Source organism: Oenanthe melanoleuca, chromosome 2, assembly GCF_029582105.1.
Source record: "Oenanthe melanoleuca isolate GR-GAL-2019-014 chromosome 2, OMel1.0, whole genome shotgun sequence".
NCBI lineage: Eukaryota > Metazoa > Chordata > Aves > Passeriformes > Muscicapidae > Oenanthe > Oenanthe melanoleuca.
In genome coordinates, this window is record NC_079335.1 from 67,827,796 (window position 1) to 67,853,290 (window position 25,495).

Genomic DNA, 25,495 nt, shown 5'->3' on the forward strand with positions numbered 1-25,495 from the left:
AACCCTCAGTTTTCTTCCCTGCAAGAGTAATTTTTCTTTACTGGGCAGTTTCAGAAAGCAGACTGTTTTAGAGACAAGAAGTGTCCACGTACTCCAAGCAGTGTCTCACTGGGTATATACTTTTACTGACATAATTGGATGTCTTATAGCTCTGAGAAGCACAATAGCAGAGTAATCCAGTGCGTATGTGCAGTAAAATGTGTTATAATTCAGAAAAGAAATGTGCTCTTCTAGGTTAAAATATTTCTGGAAATACAATTGCCAAAGTAAACCGGCAGCCCAAGTTTATTGAAAAGCCTCTTGGAGATGGAAGCATATATTCTACTGATCAGGAGCTCCAAGAGGAGTCAGTTAATCTACATCAAAAGAGGTCAGAGTAGAGCTGTGTTTCTTTATACCATGGACGTGTATGAAAATGTTTTCATATCTGAATTTGTAGCTAGCTGTTGAAAGTCTGTGTAGGTATTTACATTATTGGTGGTTTGGCTGAAGTATGTCTTGGCCAATTAAATGGAGTAGTTTTGTGCCATTTTAATTGTAAGTTAGGTGGTTTGTTCACAAAACAGTTTTCTCAGGGCTCTGTCTGACTTCAGATTATACTAAGGTACTATTATATAAAAAGAGAAAGAGATGTAAGGGAAAATGATGGGTGCACTGGTGGGGGAGCTGGAGGGTTCTGCAAGAGTGATTAAATCCCATTTTGTTAATCATCACTCCAGCCTAAAGTTCACTATTAGCTTTTGGTATTAAGCAAAACCAGTGCTTGTTACCATTGCTTCCTAGTAAGTCTGCATCGATAGGAAAGTTTTTTCTCAATTGTGCAGCAGGTCTCAGTGGAAGTGCTTCTGTATACTGTCTTCCACTTTCAAGACAGTATATAAGCGTACTTTGTCCACAAAAATAGAAGGCAGCTGTTCAAAAGGGGTTTTTTAATGTGTGTAATATTTAATGGTTTCAGTAATAAGTTATTACAGATTGACCTGTTTCTCCTTCACCCTTCCTAACTTTTAAATCACTTTTAATTAGAAATAAATACACAACTGTGAATAGAATGGTGTCTCTGTACTGTGGAAAGAGCTCTTAAATCCCACAAGGGTACCCGTACATATGTGTGTGTGTGCTTGGTTTAGGGTTGGGTTTTTGTGTCTCTTCTTTGCTGAGTTTGCTGGCAGCCAGTTACTGGGGAAGGAAAGGATAATTACAATGCAAAAGTGTTTTATGTTTTTCTCCTGTGGATGATGCTATAAATACAAAACTGCAGTAGAGATTTTATGGAATTGTTATCAAACTGAGGAAGAGAATGAATTGAAGCAGAGTGCACAAGGGTAAAAAGATAGCGAAGTTTAAAAAGAAAAGTTGAGCAAATGGCCTTTTTTCTGTGGTCTTAAAAATCACCTAGTAAAACATTGTTTTATTGCATAGGTACACTAATCATTTCTGGTTTTAATCATTACACTGCATATGCTTTTCAAGCAATTTTATAGAGTGTGTTCTCTAAGGTGGCTCATGAAAATCACCTTCACAGTCCATTTGTTTAGATGCTACAGCGTGCTTCATTGAAAGCTGACCACCTCTGGAAAGGATGTGGATTGCTCAAATTTATCACTTAAGACTAATAATTCCCAGCAAAATGGGGAGTATGGGTTGTTTCTTCACCAGAATCATTATACTGGTAACTCTCTGGTTTTAGATCTAGATTTTCCTGTCCTGCAGACACCCCCAAAGAGCCCTGTTACACACAGTGATTTATGAAGTGCAAGCTCGAAGTTATCTATAATTGCTCTTACATATATTTCTGTGCTACCTTCCTCCTCTAGCCTACATTGTCTGCTTGTTGGTAGTCGTTTTGAACTGCACGGATTAGGTGCCTTCCCCTCTCCTCACCTGAAGTAAGTGACCATCTAGAGCCCTGAAATCACCTTGTGAATCATTCTAGCTTGCTGTTAACCTCAGAAAGTGAGCACCAGGAGCTGTTGTGAAACCCTCCCCATCATATTTCATTGGGTGAAAAAGGAAATGAACAACTCACACCACTGATTCATTTTCTAAAATCTGTCCTTCCCAAAGCCAAGTCACAATGTTCTCCAGTTAATCAAGGAAAGATCTACTTTGACACATGATCCTTTTTCTGTCAAAGAGCATTTTACTCTTTGTGTTGCTTTTATGACATCTGATCCCTTTGAATAAGGAAGGCTAGTTACTGGCTATGATGTAGAGTTGTCAGAGAGTCCAAACAAGGCTTTTATAAAAGCGAGGAGCTGGTGGGTTCAAGAGGGTGCCGAAAAGGAGAGAATGAAAAGCAGTTCAGCAATAGCAACAGCATTCTAGGTCAAATGGGCTTTGCAGGGGTCAGAGAGTCTTTTTCAGTCGCTAAAGAAAGGATTGTGGGAAAGAAATAGGAATAATAAAGTCCAATATGTTGATTTTCCCCTGTCTGAAAATCTGTGCTGCATAGTTCAGAAATTTTTCTTTGCTAGTTTGGCAGGTGGTTAAAATGAAGTTCTGAAATGGGAGAGAGTAGCAGACATTTACTTGCAGGGGTAGCTTCCTCTGAATCTTTCAAGAGCCAGCAGACATTTTAGGTAGTGTTGTTTTGAGAGAGAGAGACTTCAAAATCGTTTTCGGTATATGTTTGAAAGGAAAAGCAAACATCAGTGCACAGATCTTCAAGCTGCTTGTACATGGAAAAAACAATGGAGGGACTGGAACACTCTTCAGTTCTCATTCCCTGGCTTGATCCTATCTTGTATTGCCTTTGGTGTAGGAAACTCCATTGCCAAAAAAGCTTTTGTGAAAGTTACAATACTTTTCTGTTGTGATATCAACTAACAACAGACAAGTTTAACCCCAAGGGAAGTGCTTAACTCTCTCAAATTCATAAGGCAGGTTAAATGAGTCCACATTGCATTCATTTTCCAACCATAGGAGAGTAGACCTAGGTAGCTAAGTTAGCTGTCATTAGTTTGGGATTGACTATGGAAATGCTGAAGATTCACAGGGTGTAACTAATAACACTCCATTTGCACCTTTCTGATGGTGTGTTTGGTGAGACATGTCCTTTGTGAGTCTTTTAATTTTTGTTATTGGCTAGCATGTAAAGGAATGGATTTACTTGTTTTCAGGGTTTGCAGTGAGAATGACTTCAATTAAAGAGCCTATTGGAAAACATGAGGATGGGGCATAAGACTAGGAAGGAGACTGAGAATATCTCATTATGTGAGACTGGAAGTCGCATGCAGGGCTGTGTGAGTCAGCAACGTGCCCTTGCAGTGATGAAGCACTAACCACAGGCTGGGTTGCTCTAGCAAGAGCCCAGCCAGCAGATCACAGGAAATGATTATTCCCCCTTCCTTGGCTACCATGAAGCCACATGTGAGTCCCTTGTCCAAAAGTGAGTCCTGTTTTGAGCTCCGTGTAACAAGATACTGAGACTGAGACAGACTCTCCTGAGATACGCTGCAAAAAGATAAGACTGCAGCAGTGACAAGTTGCAGCTAGAATTTTTTTAGGTTGACATTAAAATAATGTTCTTAAGTGGGAGAAGCCTCAGGCGCTGCCCAGGGAATGATTCATGATTTTTTCCAGAGTGGCTGTTGGGTCTTCATGCTTGGAGATTTTCAGAGCTAAGCTGTTCAAGGCCCTGAGCTACTTTGTCAAAGCTGGAAGATAGCCTTGCTTTGAGGAGGACATTGAACTAGGTGACCTCCAGAGGTTCTTTACAAATTAAACTGTTCTGTGATTCTGTGACCTATGTAAACTAAGCCAACATTAAGCTGCTCTGCATCCTCATTTTGGAGGAGGACTGCAGCTGCAGAGCATGGTACCTCAGCTCAGTATTTCCTGTCCTCTTTTTGAGCTTCAGGAAGGCTGTTCCAGAAGTTGATAGAGGAGTGCATTGGAATTGATCCCACTCCTCTAATACTATTGTTAAAGTACAACAGTGATCATTTATTTTCTCTTTGTTTCTTTGGATTGTTTTTTTAAAGAAGAAAGTATGCATGTATGTTCAAATATGCTAAGAAGCATGCTGATTTAATATAATTTTCATTATGATAAGGAAAAGACCACCCATTCTGTCTACTGCTTTATCTGCTCACTGAGTGATCTTTAGCACTTATCTCTGCATACAGTTTTTTGATCCGTGAGCAAAATGAGTAAAATATAACAAGAACATGTTGTACCTGTGTGAAAACCCTTAAGCTAATCCTGTATTTTCCATTTTCATAATCTCTGTAAATAATTGCCATAACAAATGTTTTCTTTTCCTGTTTCTTCCATCGGTCTTCTTCCAAGTGTATGAAAAAAAAATGCACAGTATTTTAATACTGGTCTTTTTTGATGGTCTCAACTTTTTACTGCCAGGACAAATAATTAGAGCAATGTTTCTTTCTCCTGCTAGAAGTTTTAAGTACTGCCCGTGAAAGAATTATGTTCTAATTTGGGGATCATTATAAGAATTAATATTCTTTAACATCATGAAGTTTGTGGTAATTTTTTACAACTTCATTGAAGTAGACCACTTGAACTACAGCAAAGGAATTTTACTTCATGAAAAGAAAGTTATTTGGCAATGGAATAAATGATAAAAGAAATTATAAAACAATTACCAACCTCTCAGCAATAATTAGATGAGTTAGAGAAACTCTGCATCTCTGAAACGATTGTGAAGTTCAGGTTACTCATAATGTAAGGGTTGAGTCAACTGTTACATCTTCTGTCTGTCCTTATTGAATAACAAAACATCAGGAGTGCTGTAAAACCAGAAGGTCACAGCACTTCCTGAACAGTTGGGATTTACATCCTGTGCCCATTGGACTCAGGAGTGATGACTTGGGCTTTGGTGACTGATTTTGTAAGTCCAGATGGGGTAGGCATCTTTTGAACACTTACATCCAATTCTAATCTAATTCAAATTTGATGGTGGTTATTTTCATAGTAGTAATCAAAGTAGTGAGTATTTTACCCACTGAAGTCTTCACATATTGAATTAAATCTTCATTTCTGAAAGTGCTGATTTGCATTTAAGCCAGGTGAGGTTTATCTGTCTCCCCATCATTGCCATTCTGGAAGAGTAATGTGTGCATATACGCGATATCAAACTGCACGAGTGCAGATATGACTCCTCTAAACTCGGAGTTCAGTGTTTTCCTAATTACTTACAGGCTATCGAGATTAAAGCAACAAGATCTCTTTTGTGTTAGACAAGAAGCTCACATTCTTTACTCATGAGCTACTCTCCTCTTTCCCTCTTGATGATCACGGGCAGCATTCTTGCAAGCAGACGTCCCCCTCTGCAAGAAAGCCTTTGTAACTTGTGGTTGACCTAATTGTGCAGCGACAGCGCTGCTGCTGCAATCTGGGGAGATCCCTGGCACAGCGCTCCTGTGGGCTTAGCAGTGTCTGCAGCCTCAAGCAGGACACAGGGCAGCAGTGCAAGGCTTGGAGGGACTCTCTCCAGTTTCATGTGGGGGTGAGGTGAGATTTTAGAATAGCTTGGAGAGCGCGGACCGACTTCTACTCGCTTTTCAATATCACACCCCACGTGGTGCCAGTGAATGGGATCACCTTACTGAAAATTGTTATGTACTTGAAAACTCAGCCTTCTGTATAGAAATCTTCCAGTGCTATTTCATCTGTGGCAATTGTTATTTGTGTGTTCAATCCTGAAGTACTCACTGAATACTCTTTCTTAACCTGCATGAGGTCCTGAGGATTGAACCCTGAATTTTTCGTAGTGTTATGACAGAAGAAAAAGTGGAAAATGTTGAGATTTTTCTTTATTCGACCAACAACAAAACCTCAGTAGCACCATCACTGTGATCACACTGTGTTAGTGTGGAGTGGTTTTCTGCATGTGAATCTCCTTGGGAAAAAGAAAGCAAAAATTGCAAGGCAGAATCACATCTACTACCAAATGTTACCCTGTTCTCCTTGTAGAATTAGAAAATTTCATAAGGTATTTTCTGTCTCCTGAAGACAAAACCACTCAGTAATGTTGAGGTAGCCTTTCTTCATGTCATGTGTCATTACCCAGTAATGCCCATCCCATCTTCCGTTTGCACCAGTGAAGACTTAATCAAGCATGTAGGAGGAAGAATAGTTCTTACTTAATCCATCCAAGAATGGCTTAAATTTGGAACAGGGGTGTTTTAGTGCTGCTCTTAGGTGAAACAAGGTTGTTAACATGACACAGAACCAACTCAGTTGTGTTTTATATGTGTGCTCTCACGTTCAGACAAGTAGTAGTGGCAATCAAAATGGTTTGTCTCAGGCAATAATGCTGTTCAGTGCCATGCATTAACTGTGTTAAAAATTCATCTTCTTGGTGAAGATAAAGAATAGGGAAGCACTTTGTCAAACTGTTTTGCTTGAGCTTTGGGAATTTAATCATTGAGTAGAAAGATGTCTATTTGTATTTCCATGCTTCAGGATAAAGCTGCTGTTGAATGAGGAGGTTCTTGCTCTGGCCTGGGTGATTCAGCTGCCAAGATCCAGACATAACACGGATCAATCCACCCATATACTGATAATAAGAGATTGGTTTTCCTCTTGTTTGTCATCATGTGGGAACAGTAGGCAGGGGTTGGGGATCGTGCTGCAGAGCAGGGAGAGACTTGAGTGTTGTTATTACTGCAGTAGGCAACTAGGGCTCTGTGACCAAAAGGATCTAAATCCCTGAGCAGAAAGATGCAGGAAATAGTTGCAGGCAGGCAAGAAGAGGATGAGGAAATGTGAGAGACAGCAAGGGAGGAAAATCTGTCCCCCTCATGTCAGGATCTGGGAGTAGGTACTTGGCTATAAATTGCTGTGCCAGCTTTAGGGTGGAGGTCATTTATGGCATCCATGTGACAATAGATTTGTCATGTATTACAGAGAGGTCTCTTTGCACCAAGTGTATATACTGCATTGTGCATTATTTCACAATCTTCCTGTGTGCTTTCACTCTTCAACTTCCACTCTATAAATTGATTTTTCATTATCCTACTTTGTCCTGGTTTTAATATATTATAACTTTTACTAATGTTTGTTACTGGGCTTTTTTTTGTTTGTTTAAGGGCTAAGAAGCCGTACACTTGTTTGTTCACTGTCAGTTTTTGTGGGGTTATGTCATTTGATGTTCAATGTCAAACTATTCACATTTATCCTTCATGTTGGTGTTTTCCTAACTGTAGTTCTATGATAAGCATACTCAAATTCATTCAGTGGCACATACTTTGTTCCTGTAATTGCCATTTTAAAATGGAACAATCTCTGAGACTATACTCAGAATCTAGAACTAATGTTACAGAAAATAAGGTCAAAGAAATCAAATAACATTGCTTCCAAAATTGCAATAGAGTCTTTGGATCATCTTCCATCATTAATATCAGTGCTTGACAGCACTTAAAACTTTAATCATGATTTGTAACCCTCTGAATTTTATTGCTTCTACTGTTGGAAATCAATTTCAGTACTTAATGGCATCTTGTAACCTCAGTCAAGGAGAATGTTGGCTTGATTTTTATTCTAGTTTTACTCGAAGCTTCACTGCTGAGCTATACCCTGACAAAATTATTTCTGTGACATTCTTTAACAAAGTTGTTTTCAGTTCTCTGGCTTAAAGAAAATACTTTTGAGTATACAGTGTAATTCAAAAGTATTTCTCTCTGTTGATTATTTTTATTGAGCTATAGCTTCCTGTATTCTTCAAAAAGTTGTTGATTCTGAGCCTAAAATACAGTGAAGTGTATGTTTAATCTTAGTCACACTTGCAGACCTGGGACTTCTCTTGTAATTAACATCCACCACAAGTGTCTGGAAGATCAGACCATAAACTGTTGTTTAATCTTCCTGCTGCTTACTGAGGTTCAAGAAGAGAATGAAACACACTTATAATTCCAAATTAAACATTTAGATTAGTCTTTATTGATTCCTTTTGATCAGGAGAAGAGTGTTTGGGCTTCATTCTGTGTTTCATCACTCAGTAATTTCAGTCATTGAAATTATTGACCTGGTTGGGAGCTCTCCATTAATGGCATAATTGCAGAAGAAATTTAGTACATTTCTTGAGAGAAATTAAAATTGTGTTTTTTACCAAAAAACACAAAAAGAGGTAGCTCATAGGAGCCAAACTAAAACAGGGTGCAATAAATTATACTGTGTCTAATCTCCTCTCAAAATTTGCAGCTTTTAATACAATTAAACATGCAAGGGCGTATCCCTTGATCTCCTTACAAATAACTAAACATTGGAAAAGTTTCTATTTTAAGTGTGGTACTGTCTACTTTTCTGTACACTTATTAGGGCATTTTGTAAGCTTTGAAAAATAGAAAAATTGAAGGATGATAAAATCAGTGACACCCACTGGGCCAGTAGTAGATCTAGTTTACCAATTATGTGTTCTGACTGGGGAATGCTGCCCATTTTTGCCTGTACATAGACTTCTTATTGAAAATAATAGAATAGAAGAGAGATAATGAGATTATGTTGCCATAAGGAGTAACAGGAGTTATTTCTTGAACTCCATCATTTAAACTTCAGTCTAATTCCTCAAGAAACAGTCTCTGGAAAATGTGGTATTTTTTAGAGAATTAAGGAAACTGATTTGCTATGGAAGTTGTAAGACCCAAACCCTAAAGGACCAGCATAGCGAACTACATCTCTAAAAGTGAAGGACATAATTTTTGTCACTTTTCAAATCATCTTTATCTTATATACAAATACTGAGCGCCTTCCCTCACATTTCTAATGCATTTCATGTGGGTTTTTCCAATTACAAAGGGACAGCGCTCTGATTTATGTGCTGACGACTTCCAGCTAACTTTCCTTGTTGTATTTCATTTAGAGAGCCCTCTGTCTGCACATGATAGTGTTTATGTAGTGGATGACACGGCTCTGGAGCTATCGGAGGTGGAAGAAACGGCGTCAGAGAGCAGCTGCTTTGCATCAGAGGACACCACGGAGGACTCGGGGGTTTTGAGCTCCCCGTCTGACATTGTGTCTCTGGATTCACAAAACGACAGCATGAAGTTGAGGGACATGAGGCTGGTCAATGGCTACGTGGAGGCAGCTGAGGCGGGTGCAGCGTGTGGCACAGGGACGTGCCCTGTGCGGAACGCCCGCTGCGACAGCGCGGGACCTGACGGCGCTCCGCTGAGGTAAACATTGACCCACCACCAGCACCCACCAGCCCTCCTGGTGGGGAATCATTTGAGACAACCAGCTTACACTCTCTTCTGCTCTTTCATAAACCAGCACCAATGCCAAGTGACTCCTCCCAGTGAAAAGCTCACTGCCAAATCCCCTCCAGCAACATACTTGTAGCAACAGGCAAAGGTCACTTTTTTGTTTGAACTTGTAGTTACATTTCTTGCAAAAGACCGCTGCCCTCCAGAGTTGATTTCTTCAAGGAGTCTGAAATAATTCTGTTGCAGTTTGGTTTATTTTGTATTTCTGATAGCACATGAAGTTTTTTGAAAATGTTACCGTATATTGGTCCGGAAAAAGGTCGTGCAGGTCATATAATGGAAAATTCAGGCCATCAAAAGCCAGGTGGAAAAGGACTGTATGCAGTGAACTTTGGAGATTAGTTTGGAAACATTTGCATGCATATGCATATGTGTATATATATATATATATATATATGTATATATATGTGTGTGTATATATATATATATATCTGTTCACCTTATGCTAACCCCCGCTGGTTTTATACTTTGGGGTGGGGTTTTTTCAGCATTTTTTTTTTTTTTTTTTACCATAAACAAACATTTTTCTACAGTTTTTGCAAGAAAATACAAGAACCTGGAGTTTTAACTAGAAACTGCCTTCAAGCACAAATGACTCTGACACTGTTTGTTTGCCAAAACTCACATAGTTGGTGGCAGGGCTGCAAAGGGAACCCAAAATTTATAGGACTTTGCAAATACAAACTGGCCAAATAGGAAGCTGTGCCTCCAGCAAGGAGGGTGGCCTGGTAATACTGACAGGGATCCACTCTGTGTGATGCTGAAGAGTCATGGGACAGGGGCCAGAAATTCCTCAGAATTCTCAGTTGACACAAAATCTGTGCTTTCTGGTCTCTCTCCATTCAGCTGCTAATCTGTACCCGCTTCATAAAAGCATGTATCATGACCTAGTTATTTCCATCCACACATTTCTGAGTGAGAACTTCATCTCAGATCGTGCAGTGGGTGATAACTTAGGGATAATTTAGACCAAAGTCAGTTTTTAACCTACTGGAATGATCTTGGTGTTTTTCTTTATCCATCAGTATCAATGGGGACAAGGTCAAGCCTCACTTAGATACTTGCTCAACAATTCATTTTTCTTGTGATTTTTCCTTTTGCAGTGTCTTAGGTCCTGATGTAGTTTCTATTGGAAGGATTAGATAGGCTGGTATAGTAACTGCAATTAACATTCCAGACCTGATCCAAAAAAGCAACCCATTAATTTCACTAGGCTTGGATTGGTCCTTTTGAGGTAAATATGCTATCCCAACTTTCTTCAAAATGCAGGATCTAAAGTGGTTTTCTTGAAAAACACACATGCATGTTCAGTGGGGTAGGAAGAAGTTAGCATTTTGTTGACCAAAGACATCAAAGCAAAGCTCTGTAATAAGAATACTAATCAGCTACAATTTGGGGGAAATTTTTTCTGTTTTTTTTAATCAAATAAAATATTAACCACAAGTCATTGTGACACACTCACTCTTGAGAGTCAGTATTCCCTCCATCTCTCACCTCAGCCAAAGATATGTATTCTGTCCATGGCATTTAGATTTACCTCTGCCCCACAAACACACACAATTTTTACTAGTTGGAAAGAGTGCACAGAGAAGAGACAGTGGGATGTTCCAAAAGCTGTCCAGCAGGACTTGAGTCCAGGGGTCTTGCTGAGCCAGAGTGGAAGCTGGAAGGATAGTGTGATGCACTGCCCGTTGCAGTCAGGAGGTGCTGAGAGCCCAGTGCTGCAGTGTCCCAGTGCAAGAGAGAGACTGGAAAACTGGAGAGGGTCCAGTGGAGAGCCACTGAGGGGGCTGGGGCACAGGGAGGAATGGTTGTTCACCTTGGAAAAGCAATGCTGGTAAGGAGGAGCCTCTCCTTAACAAAAGGAGGACTATGAGGCTTCTCAGGCATACACTGTGAAAGGACTAGAAGCAACTAACACTAGCTGCTCTAAAGGAAATAAAAATTACATATGAGGAGATTCCTCAAAATGGGAATGTTTAAGCAGTGGAAGAGGTTCCCCAGAGAAGCTGAGGAATCTCCATGTCTGGAGATTTTCAGAACTCAGCTGGTCAGAGCCTTGGGCAGCCTTCTGGCTTTGAAATCAGCCCTGCTTGGAGCAGGAGATTGGGCTAGGCTTCCAGCTTCCTTTTTTTCCCTGTGTTTTTATTATGCTAAATATTCTGTATTTATCTAATATATTTGTAATTTAAAAACAGTGTTTTGGGACTGAAATAGGAGAGTTGTTGTTTGGGGAATGCATTTATTTTTCATAAATACTATTTATTTCTTAAGTTCTGGGACAGCAAAATTGCTCCAGCTCAGCTTAGGAATATAGCAAAAACTGAACATTTGTGATGTATTTTAATCTTATGGCAGCAACCACTTAGACTGACACAACAGTGATGCTGAGAGTAGTATCTTTTAAAATATTATGCTCTGAATGTGCCAGTAATATTTGAAGGTAAATCAAATTCCACTCATAACCTATCTTTGTAAACAACACAGCTTTAAAAATTGTACTGCTCTAATCCTTTTGAGGTCAAGCTGCTAAGTTTTTAAAAGCCACTTCCTAAGTGTAGAGGAAAGGAAAAAAAAGTAGTTTTTTAAAACTATTTGCATTAAATTGTTGGTTTAATCAGATATAAATCCATTTTTAGTACAACTTTGACTACAGACAATTTTGGAGAACATCAGCTTCCATTTTCACTGCCAGAACAGCTGTACCCCACTAGTAAAATGTGTTGGGAACTCAGAAATTCTACATAGTTCTTTGATTAATACTGGACCAAACCAGCCTCTTAAATCCCCAGACAAGTCAAAATGCATTTCGTATGAAGCATCAATATGAAGCTATACAGAGTTATAACTACATTTCATAAGCTACAAAATATAAAGGAAAATTTTGCACTCATTTCTTTCTATCTTCTACTGTTTAGTGATCTAAACTTAAATCTAAAAGGAAGAGAAGAACAAAAAAATTGGTAGAATGTGTTGCTACTGTGAAGTAGTAGGGATTAGAAGCAGTGAGACTGAGTTCTCCTTGAGTCTGAGCTCTACTGAAGCCAGAAATTTTATTTAGTGACTAATTTGGTTAAGGCTTGGGGAAAAAAAGGTTAATAAGAATAATGGAAACATTTAGTCTGTCATTTTAAATTCTAAAGCTGACTAAAAATCGGGCTTTTCATCCCATGAAATAACAAATTCCTAGGTAATAGTGCTATGTACTAAAATAATTTTGTACTCTGTAGATTGTGAAAAGTAACCCTTAAAGTAAAATTATATTTGGAGTGTGAAGGGCTGTAAAAAAAGTCCAGTTAATATTTTGCCCATTCATTGTGAAGTGCACTGAAGAGCACAATCAAGTTCTTACCTAGGTTTACTCCAGAGTTAGCCTGTGCTCCAGGAAATCAGGAATATTTTGCCATGTTGCTTCCTTTAATTAGTTGTATGTTTTATTTAAAATTAATTTTTCTCAGGGTTTCTGGAGTTGTTTACTGGATGTCCTAGGTGGTCTCTGTCTGGTTGTAATGCCTGATAACACTAGAATATCACAGCAGGGTCTTCATCTGCTGCTGAAGTCAAGGAAACTTGTGAGCATTTAGGGGTACAGTCTCTGACATGGGATATGTTTGTCAGCTCACAGCAGGGTGAGATTGTGGCCAGGTCAGAAATTACACCAACTACGGGCTTTGCACAAACAAATATGACAGCACAGCAGAGTTCCAATCTACTTCAGTTCCCAGAGCACAGAAACAGAAATTTCTAAAAGAAGGTACATAGATTCCAGGATTTCCAAGCTCAATTTTTCCTCAATGGTTTTAATTTTCTGTTCATGGTAGAGACTTGCAAATACATTCTTTCTTGTTTGATTTGGGGATTCTTTTTCAAACAATCATAATCTAAATACACTAATTAGCAATTAGAATATCAAAACTAATGTGAAAACACTCCAGTTCTACTCTAAGCTCTGCCTCTAACCTGTTAAACCATCTTGGTCTCTCTGCCAAGAAGAGGGATCTGTGAGATCCCCTTCTGACACTGTTTTTTTACAGTAAAAACCATAACACAGCTATCATATCTCACGATACATTTGTGCAGTGCCTGGTGGAGCAGAATCCAGACCTCAGCTGGAGGTGCCAAGGGCTAAACCCATATAAATAATTGACTACATGCAACGTTTGCCTGTGAATGTTTTAATATTAACTGCTGAGTCTGAACATTGTACTATATAGTTCTCTTTATTCATATCCTTTCTTATGGTTGATGTCTTTGTGTTATGTATCTGTTCACCAAATTTTAATATATAGTGTTAAATGAGTAACAAGAAAACCACAGAGAAGCTGAAATGTTGCTTATGTAGCAGTAAGTACATCTCATGATCTCACAGTGTTGCAACCCTGTCCTCCCATACCCCCTCTTTTCCCATCCCTGTGTGGTGTCATCACGCAAGCTCCTAGGGGCAGGGATCAGACGATTTTAAACGCCTGTAAAGCATCATGCACACCTACTGTCTGGAGCTTTATAAATAATTACACATTGAAAATTATGTTAAAATAATATTGTTAGGGATGCTAGGTCATGCGCTCAACGACAGGTAACTTCAATATTAAAGCTCTGTGTGTAATCTTAGATTCTCCCTTTTTAATGCCAATTTCCCCCTTTTGAACTGTATGATAATGTCTCTGCTTACAGTGATGGGACTCTATTTTATTTTCTTTCTAAGTTTCAGTACTCAATTAATAAGTCAGATATGTCGCTGTTCACTCAGTTCAAATTCTTTTCTGGAGACAGGACTACATTATTTCTTTTGGCTTTTTTTATCTTACTCACTGCACTGGTATTCACATGCTATGCAGACTTTAATTTGTTTCTCTGCATAGTGCTCATGTGATGTGAAGAGGTGGCATTTTCTTGTTTTAGGGAGGGAGAGCTGATGGGCTTTCCTCCAGTCAAGGCAGAATAGTGAACAGATAGACCATGCCAGATCTACCTTTTTTTTGTAGAGGGCTGAGTATTAAATAGAATTTCATGTATCAGAATGCAGTTCTCCTTTTCCTCCAGACTCTGTTCTTGGAAGACATTTAAACATTTTGGTTGAAATAAAATAGTAGAATGATTATAGGCATGATGTGAATTGTCATGTGGACTGTCACCTCACGGACATGTTTAGTTTCTCAACTTTATAAGCAACTGAAATCAGTGTTTTAAAGGGCTTAACTCTTAAGAGTGGTTCTGCTGGCCTATCTCAGAAAAAGAGAAACACTTTAAAATAGCAGTCTTTTTTTTAATTCTGAAAAGTTTTTAAATGTATTGAAATGTTTAAGAAATAAAAGTATTTTAAAATGTGAAGGGAACTTTGTAGTTATAAAGATATAAATAAATGCAGACTTGTGTGTGATAAAAAGACAAAATACCTTCTGAATGTCTGAAAGGGATTTTCCCCTCCCTTGAGTGTCTGCTTCAGTAGCCATGAGAGAGGAATATTTTTTCACGTACAGCTAGTAGAGGACATAGGGTGGGGGTGGGGGAACCCTCCAGAGATCAGTTCGTGCTGTGGGTCTGGACAGAGATAATCCCATTTCCTTCCTTTCTCTTGGAGGAATTTGTTACCTTTGGCTCTGGTCAGGGTAGCTGAAGCTGCTGGAAGGTCAGTCCTCTTAGTTACCAACCTGAGAAGTACTTGCTGTTTGCTACTAAACTGTTTGGGTCCTGATGAGTTAGTTTAAAACAAAAGCTTGAAACGATAGGGCTGGGTGAACCTGTTCTGCTTAATTTTTAGTCCATTCACATTCAAATGTTACAGGGTTTTGTATTCCACTTGGGAGGGACAGGACAGAAGAAGTTAGTAGCTGGAGAGAATTCAGTGTGGAAGCTGGTCAGAAGAAATAAAAATAGTGAGTGGCAGAAGGCAGGAAGGAAAAAGAAAAACTGCAGTGAAAAATAGCAGTGTATGTATGTATTATATGTACCTTTATGCACGAACACATTCTGTGTAATTACTTGTCACTTGCAACTGTCTCTGAGAAACAGGAGAAAGTTTCTCTATAGGATAGGTTATATTTTTAACTGGCTTAGCCTATTTTACTTTTCTGAAATCAGTTTCAAGGGGTAGGAAAGTAGAGAAAGGGTTAAAGTGACACAGAGAACCTCAGGGAAGAAAAATTATTTAAGACCCAGATGTCTGACAGATTTGCAAACCTCCGCTTCTTACATAGTTTTCCTTCCTTATCTCTGGCTTTCCCTTTCCCCTTGTTCCAGAAAACTCTTCAAATTTGGAAACATTTGTGCACTTTTTTGCTGGCAGATCTTCATGGAGGAAAGATATTATGGATATTATGGTTAAGTAATAGATACTCTCAGTCATTCTAGGGCAAGAATACTGATTAGCCTTTCTGTTAAACTCATCCACTGGAAAAATCCAGTATGCTTTGGAGCTGTAGAATATTTTAAATATTAGAGAGCAGCTTTGCTTGCTAAAGGCCTGGTGTTGGCTTACAGGAGAGGAAGGCTCTGGTCCTTTTCTGTTTCTGTTTTTCTGTGTAAATCAAGAGAAGTTATTTTACTGTGCCATCTTTTAATTTGCAGTGTTACATTGGGCAGGTGATGTGGCTGTATTAAGAGCTAAATCATGCTAGTCCACTTTGCTGACTATTTCTGGCAATTCTGTCTGCCCACGGGCTTTCCTGTTGAGAAGCTGTTGCCAGAGGAGGAGGAGTGGGGGTGCATCCAGCTATATGGCAACTACAAGCTGCTGCTTATGCAGCAGGACCCTGGAGCTGACATATGTCAGGTACTCTGGAAGCTTAAATCACCCTGGTATGTAACAAGCTTAGAGATTTCTAGCTTTAGAACACAAAATGATACTATGCAAAAGCATATTTGTTTGCTTTCTATTTAGACTCTTGACCAGTAGCCATGGAGGAAAATTGTAAAAGGACCATAAACCAAGCGGCTGTTGAAAAATTGCTTCATTTTCCTCCTCGCCTTTATTTTCAAGTTCTTATTGTTAATTGGGTGGCAGTATATCTGAAGACACTATTGGAACTGTGTATTAAAGGATTGAAAAATAGTTAAATTCAATCTCTGATGGCTTGTTTTCAGCACAGATATAAATGCAGTGTAAAGACTTTTGTTTGATGTAGTCCCACAGAAGTGGAAACAGAACACAAACTAAAAATGGAATGGAAGTAATACCTGTAGCTTGCTCTCAAAAATATGTGCAGCTTTTTTTTCTGTTGCCTATCTCAGAATGTAAAAATGAAGGTTATCTGATATTCAAGAGAATATGACCATGTGCTTTTTCCCTTTCCTAGTTGCCTGCCAATTTCAGAAATCTTGTGTCAAACACAAGTGACAACTTTGCTATCTAACCAGTCCCAAATTGGTTGTTCTACCACAAAGTCTACAACTTTTTAATTTTAACAGGCTTTGGTTAAAAATTCATTCTCAAGTTCACAGGAGGCAGAAGAAATGGAAAATATCACTGGTCGGGTCATGGCTTAGGTGACTAGAAAGTCCAGCACTTACACTAGCTGCTCTCCTGCTGCAGTTATATTACTTCCTTGAAAATAAATGAAAAAAAGTTACCTAGCCTAAGAAATGCAGAGAATGGAAAAATGGTCTCTAAGCAGGAACCATTGGTTAATCCAGAAAACAGTTACCTCCACTTTTGAAGAGTACTGTGCTGCATCACTCACAAAAATGAATGTATAAAAACCCTGAGTTTATTTAATGGCATCTTTCTGGCCTGATTGAATAGCAAGTTGTTTTCAAAAAGCTTCAGCCATACTTCCTGCAACTTAAAATCCTTCAGCATCAGTCTCTTCTTTAACACCCACCTTGATGCATACACAAGGTAGAAGTATTTCTCTTTGCAGCATTTGTGTAAGAGGTGGATATCATGGATTCATTTTAAAGAGAACAAACTTGGATACATAAAGATGGATTAATGTAATTCCCCAGTACCAGAATGGGATGACTGTCAGAGCTGGGAAGAGAGTCTGAATGCTCCAAAGCCCAGTCTTTGTAACTGGAGTAACCGTGTCAGTTTTCCATGTAGGTCAGTCCCTCTTATCTGCCCAAGGCTAAGGGAGAAGCTGAATGCTCTCAATGTGCCTCACAGTTGTCACCACAATCCTGTATTTTCTATTACACAGTGTGCCTGTATGGATTTGGATTATTTGCAATGGCTCTGTCTTCCCACCCTACCTAGTAACAGGTTCACAGGACCCATGTTATCATGTCTTTTGGTGTAGCAAATATTGTGCAAAATTGGTGAGAATGCAAATCACATTCAGTTAGCCTGAGATATGTATACTACTAGATTTCTTCTTACCTGCTGCCATTCAGGTAAGATGCAAGTTTCCCTGTCTTCCATATAAGTTTAAGAGCCCCAGACAGATGACTTGGATGTCCTACAGCATTTAAAATGGCACCAAATAACTCTGTTTGGATAATTGAATGTCTTCCTTTATCCATTCTCTGCAGTTTACATAGGTCTGTGTTGTATTTTAGCAGTTATGGTGGCAGATGTGGTCTCTGCCTCTGGTGCCATACATGAGGCTCACCAGAACTCCCAGGAAGTGCTCAGAGAAACTTGGGTCAGATTTATCATTTATGGACCCACAGGTAACGCTGCTTTGACTATAACAAAACTACAGCTGCTCTCATTGCAAATCCCTTGTCTGGCCACCAGCTTGAGTTTATTTTTGTGCAGCATTTCCAGCTAGTTTTATCAGAGAAATTTCTCTCTTTCTTAGAAAGTAAACCTTCTCATAAATGTATGTCTCCCATGGCACTAATTTGGTAAAATGCTGCTGTAAGTTTCATTTTGTCTCCAACTGCGCAAATGACTGCCAAGGAGTAATTAGGCGCTGTAGCCCGAGCTCAGTGGAACATTAAATGCTGTAGTTTGGTAGTCATTTTGCTTGGTTCTGTGCTCTTGCACAAATCTCTGCTAATCTACATAAGTAATATGTGCACAGCTTCCAGGAACCGTGCACATTTGCCATTTCGAGCTCGGGCTAAATGCTCACTAGTGCTGTATTTTTAGCACCTCATGTGTTAACCAGGAAGGCAACGTAAAGGTTATCAAGTTCTTCCCTAAGTAAAAAAAAAAAAAAAAAAAAAAAAAAGTATGAGAAAATACCACTGGTAGTGTTTATCCAGAATGTAAAACACTGTATCGAAATAAGTCATATTTTTCTTGGCTCCTGGCCAGAACAGCTGTCAACAAAAGAAAAGTGTGTAGGGTTAGAAGGGAAGAAGGCTATGGAAAAAAAAAATTGAGGCCCTTTTGTTTTCCTTTTTCTGTGAGAAAGAGTCTTAGGCATATTTGTAAGTCATGTGAGCTACTGGAAACTACCAGACCTTCACCTTACAAAACACATAGCCCATTCTAAATTCCTAGTGGTAAGAATTTTAAGAAAAACACTTGTGATTAATCTATACCTTCTGGCTTGCTTTGTTGGTGAGTTTGGAGATACATCACACAATAGGTCTTTTAGAGATTTAGAAATGCAAAAGAAAAGATCTGCATTTTTCTGAAGCTCCCTCTGTAGAAGGAAATAGGATTCTTATCCTTTCATTTTTAATTCATTGTTCTCTTTCCTTCAGAAAAATTCTGTGAATTGGATAATATTATCCCAGTTGTCTAAATAAAGGATTGAAGCAGAGATTGAGAGGCAAATTATGTATAGTCACAGCATAAGTGCACAGAGGACAATGAAAGAAACCACTGCTGACTGTTGTGCCCAGCAAGGAGAGGATAATTTTACTGTGAGGAGTCACTGAAAGATTCCCACTGATAGACATGAGAAAAGAACTGGTCAGTGCAGTGCAATGGACCTACACTCCCTGTTTGAAGCCCAGGAATGCTGGGCTCCATCCCAAATATGTTTTTCTAGATAAATTTCCCATAAAATTCTCAGCCCTATTGTTTCCTGGAGAAATTCCAGCACAGATAACCTTAATACAGATTTTGGCTGTATGGTAGAAGAGTCAGACAACAGACAGGAAAATATAATCAGGTACCAAAAGGGTGGTGAGCTGGCATGGCCTTCATGAAATTAGGTCTCATGAGTTTACAGATTTTTCTCCCAAGGCTTTGGAAACAACTTCTCCACAGTAGGTCAGAGAATGAGTCTCAGTGTGTGTGTCACTTACTTGCCTCCAGCTGTGGTGCAGCTATTCTGCAAGACCAGCTTTGTAAAGAGGGAAGTGGTATTTGCTTTCCATGATGGACAGACCTGTTGCTTAGCTGGTGCACAGTTTGAATGGTTCTCCCATTGGAAATGCTCTCTCTGAGTTTGCAAATTGTTTTAAATGCACTCAGAGGAGAGTATTTTTTAATAATTTTATGAAACTTTCCACTGCAAGAACAGTATGAAATTGAGTTAGTTCATTCTTTCTGCCATCTTCACATTGAGAGTTTTGTTAATCAGTCTTCTCTCCCAATTCGAATACTGCAATAAGTGTAAATCTTTTTGTCAGATTGCTCAGATGAGCAATCTCATTGATTTATGGATCTGTGTGTGTGTGTGTGCCTCAGGGTACAGGGGGACTGCAGTCCTACAGCGCCAGGTGCCTGCACTGGAGGCTTTAACTGATTTGCTCTACCATCCTCATAATCCATCAGGGGAAAACTCAGTTCACCATGAATCTTGCAGTGTGGATGTTGAGCCTGAGCACCATTAGATCACACTGGCTTTTGGGGATGTTCAGGGCCTGTCAAAGCTCAGTGGCAGATGTTGGAAGAAATTTTATTCCAGTCGCAGAGCACCCTGTCTCTCCCTCTATATTTAAAACAACCAATTCTGATTTCTGTCTTGGATTCCAGTTTAGGAAACCTCTTGGTCATATATCAAGCGTTGTTGTCTTTAATTAATCCCATCTGTGTATCCAGATACAAGAATGTGTGCAGGAGAGTTTTGGAAGGTGTCCTTGAAGGTGTGTGTTGCTGTTTTCATTGATACCACATACATGAAGTCAGCTTTGTATGTGCAGTGCAGTTTGGGTAAAAGAAGAAGGATCAGACTGCAGGACCACTGCAAAAGATGTACAGGAGATGTGAATGCTAAATAAATAATGAAGTAAAATCAAATAAAACATCTGATGCTTCAACATGGCCTTTCAGTTGCTCCTGGTAGGAGCAAGGGAAAAATCAAACAACAAAGTAGCAAAAAATGAAGCTACATTGTTGGACAAAATTTAAATCAATGTCAGGAAGCATCCCTGAATTTTTATTCAGATTAGTATATTAAAGGGAAGAAGAAAAATGGCATTTTTCTGGTAGTGTTTGGTAAACTAACAAAAAAAAAATCTGTCATCTGATACTGTATCTGTGCAATTAAGGGTATGATCTTGAAAAGGGAAAATCTGCTTCACCCAGCTAGAGTTAGATAAAGTGTGGCTAGAATGGAAATCAACCTTTTCAATAGACTAATCACAAGTCTTTCCTACCTTTTCAATCACTAATTGCAAAACTTAGATACAGTGTCACAGACCACATCTTAAATTCAGGTGAGGTAACTGAAAGAAACAAAATGTCCAATTTGAAATTCTAGTTTCACTGATTTAGATAAAAATGTTCTGCTGATTGAGATTTTCCTCTAAAGAAAAGGAAAACTGTTGTGTACCAGATTGACATACAGGTGGATTTTTATTGTTGGTTTGTTGTTGTTTGGTTTTAATTTTAAGGGTTTTTTTAAGGATTTTTTTTTTGTTTTGTTTTGGTTTTTTTTCTTATTTTAATAAGCCAAATCAACACTTGGCACTCATTCTGATTTCAGACTTATCTTAGGTCATTGAACAGCTTCATCAGTTTTCTAGCAAAATCAGGTCCCTTGATATGTTTCATTAGAAACTGCTTTCACTCTCTCCCACACCTCAAGATGCAGAGTGATTGTCTAACAGTGCTTTGACTGTGTTTATTTTCCATTACCATGCAATTTTTATTTAATTAAAGTGCACATATATTGTTACAGCGGGTGCACAGGATGGTTAGTGGTCTGCCTTAAAATTGCATGGATATGCAAAACCTGTGTCCTGGCATATGTTGTGTTTCTGCAGTCCAACTGAAATGCATGCTTCACACTGAAGCCACACCATTTCTTTTCAGGCTTTATTTTTGTAATATTTTGATTACCAGCACAGTGGATGTGCTCAAACACCACCAAGATCTTTCCTAGGTGTGGATGTGTCAGTATGGGGGTTTGTGTGTAAGGCTGCACATTTTTCATACTTTTAGGAATGAGTTTCAGAACCCCAGTGGGAGCAAAGGGGCTGAAATTATAGTGTGTTTCAGAGCAACAGTGCAAAGTGAAAGAAAGGGGAGAGACCCAATGATTTTATCCTCTTTCCTTTAGCAGGCAGGATGAAGCAATGGCTTTGGCTAAGCATGAGAATGAAGATACATTCATTGCAGCACAGCTCCAACAGACTTTGGCTAACCTGGATGAAGATTTAGAAGGTAGGAAAGTGTGTTACCTCTGAAGTGCAAAAGACAGAGACACAGGCAGAGTGTAGCTGTACTCCTGAGACATCCTGTATGTTTCTCACTAAGATCACAGTCTACCTCATGGGTGTGAGGTAGACTGTGGTTCCCCCAAAGTGGCTTCTTTGCTTCAGGAGCAGACACCCTTTATAGGGGTGCCTTTATAGGCTCCCACTGAATATTTTTCAAACTGCATATCAGATTGTCGTTGTATTTCAGTGTCTTCTACCAAAAGGAGATGAACAGTCTCCTGAAGCCAATGGACACATTTTGTTGGCCAAATTTAGTATAATTTCATTGACTTCTGTGAAGCTAAATCAGTTGTGAATGTGTTTAATGAAGAATCCCTCTGTTTTTATTTTATCATTATGAAGTGGAAAAGGATGGAACATTTTTGTACCCAGCGTCTCCTCTATGTTAACAGGCACATTTAAAAGTTAAAATTGGAAAAACATGAAACAGTGGGAAGAGATAAAATGTCATATTGTGCTCTTCTTTTTCCTACTGTGAATTAAAAATACTTCTCTATTATTGGTTTGTCAACAAATGACATCAAGTACTTTTTATTTAATTTCCCGTCTTCATTTTTATACTTCTGCAATGGATTTGAGTCTCATTCGATTTTTTTGTGAGTTCTCAGGCACAGCCATTCCTTAGCTTGTGTTGTAACCTTTGATTTATACCAGCAAATTTGAGAGGATATATAGCCCTCTTGCACAATGAGGCTTCTGGAGTCACTGGTAATAAAGGGTGAGAAGAATGGAGAAAAAATAAAAGTACTGTTTCTTTGTTTGCTTGCTCAAGGAAATCCTTCAGCTGGGCTGTTATTACTAACCAGGTCTGGGAAACATAATTTGGAGTTGCTTGCTGTTTCTTAGAAATGTTTCTCCTTTGGAGTCATGTGGTGAAATGTTTATCACTTAGATAAGTTAGTCAAAGATAAGGTATGAACAATAGATGAAATTCTGCTTTCAGCTGCATTTGTTTGTTTCCCACTGACTGAAGCAGGAGGACTGCAGGACTATTTTGCCAATCCTAATCAGCAACCAGACAAAAAGAAGGACCCAGACGTCTCCTTTTTTTGTAATACAGGCATATAAAAAAAAGCCTGTTACTTTAAGTGTAACTAAAATACCTGGTTTGCTTAAATTTATACTGTCTGTTTGTGTAATTTATAGTCATATTGCCTAAATACTGCCTGTATGTAACATTTTATGTGTATTTTGCAGCAGTGGATGGTGTCAGTAACTCTGACTCTGACTACACCAGTGAAGCCTTGAACCCACACACAAGAAAAGTTGAGGCCACCCAAGATGTTTCCATTTCTGTTCCAGTAACAATCATAGATGATGCTCCTGAAGTTAGCACCTCTAATTCAGAGGAAAATCAAGAGACAGAGATTATGATTTCACAGAATATCTCAGCAGACTCTGTTAATGTGAGAAACTTCACAAATAAAAACAATAATGCAGGTTCCTTTGATAAGGGACACACAGATGGTGGAGCTGTATGCAAGGACCTAATATATCAGCAACCATCTGAAAATGAATTCCTTCACTTGCCTGTGGAACAGAGGAGAGATATGTTTGAATCTCTCACATCTTCCTTTGAAAAAAGAAATGAAAAGAACTTAAGACTGGAACCCTCTCCCAAACATGCTGTGAAGTCTGAGGAATGTAAATCCAAGCTCAGTCCATCTCACTCCAAAGCCATGATTGAAATCAGTACAGCAAAAGAGAAGCTAAATCCAGTTAATGAATGTAGTAGCAGAGAGAAATCTCTGAAAAAAAGTAAATCAGAGTTAGAAATCAAATGGCCACCAGCAAAAAAAATGGAAGAAGTCCCATCAACACCCACATGGTGTCATCGTGCCCAGAATTCAGGATCAAGCTACGAACCTAAAATGGGTCTGACAACCTTTAAAGTTGTCCCTCCCAAACCTGAAGTAAGACATTTTGACAGAGGAGTTTCACTCTCCACTGGTGCCATTAAGATAGATGAACTAGGCAATCTAATAGGTCCAAACACCAGTGTTAGTAAGCAGATACAAGGTTCTGCTTCTGATGAAAGTGAGGAAATTCATATTGGGAGAGTGAAGGCATTCTGGAGGTCAAGTTCTATGGAAAAGCAAAGTGATGACTTTGCTGAGCATTTTCCTAAAAAGTCAGCTGTCACCACAAGCTCTAAGCCCTTTGCTACAAAACATGAACACAAACCTGTCTGTCTTGCAGCTCCAAAACCTGCAGCACCACAAAGTGTTACTACCCAGGCAGCTGAAAGACAGACTGAGAATGAGAGGACCAAAGCAGCTCCTTCAGTTACACAGTCCCAGGTAGCACCTTTAGCAGCCCCAGCTGTTAGTAGGGACAAGCTGGAACTCCCGTTCGTAAAGCCACACAGGAGAACTTCAAGTCAGTATGTTGCCTCTGCCATTGCAAGACACATCAATGCAACCACCTTTAAACCTGACCCTCTGGAATATAATGAGAAAGATGAAAATAGGCAAGGGGTGGGAGAGGTTAAGAATGAAGCAGAAGTTTCACCAAAAAGATGTATTATTGTGGCCAAATACAGCCCTGTGGAAACAGAATCACCAGAAACAAGAGAGACACTTTCAAGTATTTTTGCTTGCAGTCAGAAAGCATCCCACAGATTTACACCTGGTGATAATTCTGGCATGGAAAACAAAGTAGTTAATATCAGGGCACCAAATCAAGCAACTCCTGTGAGTTTCTATAAAAAGAATGCCAGTGTCCCACTTACTAAATCCTCTTCAAAGGATAACAACAGTGCAGAAGATGATCATGGCTTAAACAGCAAACAAACTGTAGCAGAGAAAAAGACTGTGTTTGACCAGAAATATGAGACTTTGACCCATACAAATTCATCCCTCAAGTCTCCTGATCTCCAAGGAGTCCCATCCTCTTTCAGCTCATCTTTGCGAGTCACTAAATGGCGTCCCGGTAATGGTGCACAAGTTAGTTCACTTAAAGCTTCAACTGAGCTAAATGGTGCAGCAGCAAATGTAGAGTCAGAACAGGAGGAGAAACCTGATGATTCAGATGTTAATACTGTTGGTGAACTGGATGTTAATGTGCAGACCAATATTTTCGGACCAAAGAAGAAGTTCAAGCCTGTCATCCAAAAGCCAGTTCCAAAAGACACATCATTGCACAGTGCCCTAATGGAAGCCATTCAAACAGGAGGGGGAAAGGAGAAACTCAGAAAGGTAAAGTGGAAACCTTTTTTAACCTGACCAGACTGCAGAGCCCTGTATTCACCCAGTCAGACACCAGAGGTTTAACAACTTGTACGGTTGCTGGTGAGGTGGAGACTACAAGGCATTTGAAAAATTTATAATGGCAAAATGCAGACCAAGCTGCTGCTTATTCTGCACATCCTGTACATTACACAACATCATGACTGCTGCACTAGCTGAAGGAGGCAGAGGGTACATAGACACAGATAAAGGAGAGGTTACTGAGGTTAGTCTAAGAGCCAAACCCCTATTTCGGTGTGTTAATTAAAAACAGGAACACACAGCATGGAGAAAACTTGTAAATACCTGCAGTGAAAGAAAATTGCGTTTTGTTTTACTAGGGGATAATAGTATGCCACTGACTTCATGCTCAGGCGATATGGACTGCATCTCTAAGTACAGGATTACTATCTACACACTTACTGTTCAGTGTGAATAAGGTTTTACAAGCAGGCCCAAAAAAAGACAAACTGATTAGTCTTCATAGTTTGCATTCTGGTCCAAGTGCCAAAAAGTGTTTCCTAGCTATCTTAA

General features: G+C 39.2%; 1 protein-coding gene across 12 annotated transcripts in view; it reads left to right on the forward strand.

The window, feature by feature from the left end:
* The window catches only part of COBL (cordon-bleu WH2 repeat protein), a 155,747-nt gene that overhangs the window by 120,805 nt on the left and 9,447 nt on the right, over positions 1-25,495 (forward strand). For 10 of the 12 annotated variants that reach the window (XM_056483122.1, XM_056483130.1, XM_056483127.1 and 7 more), the window contains 3 exons: positions 8,825-9,137; positions 21,575-21,678; positions 22,932-24,931. In XM_056483122.1, the coding sequence (XP_056339097.1) occupies positions 8,825-9,137; positions 21,575-21,678; positions 22,932-24,931 (2,417 nt within the window). The remainder of the gene's footprint in view (positions 1-8,824; positions 9,138-21,574; positions 21,679-22,931; positions 24,932-25,495) is intronic. The other 2 variants (XM_056483123.1, XM_056483128.1) reach the window with 1 other exon arrangement.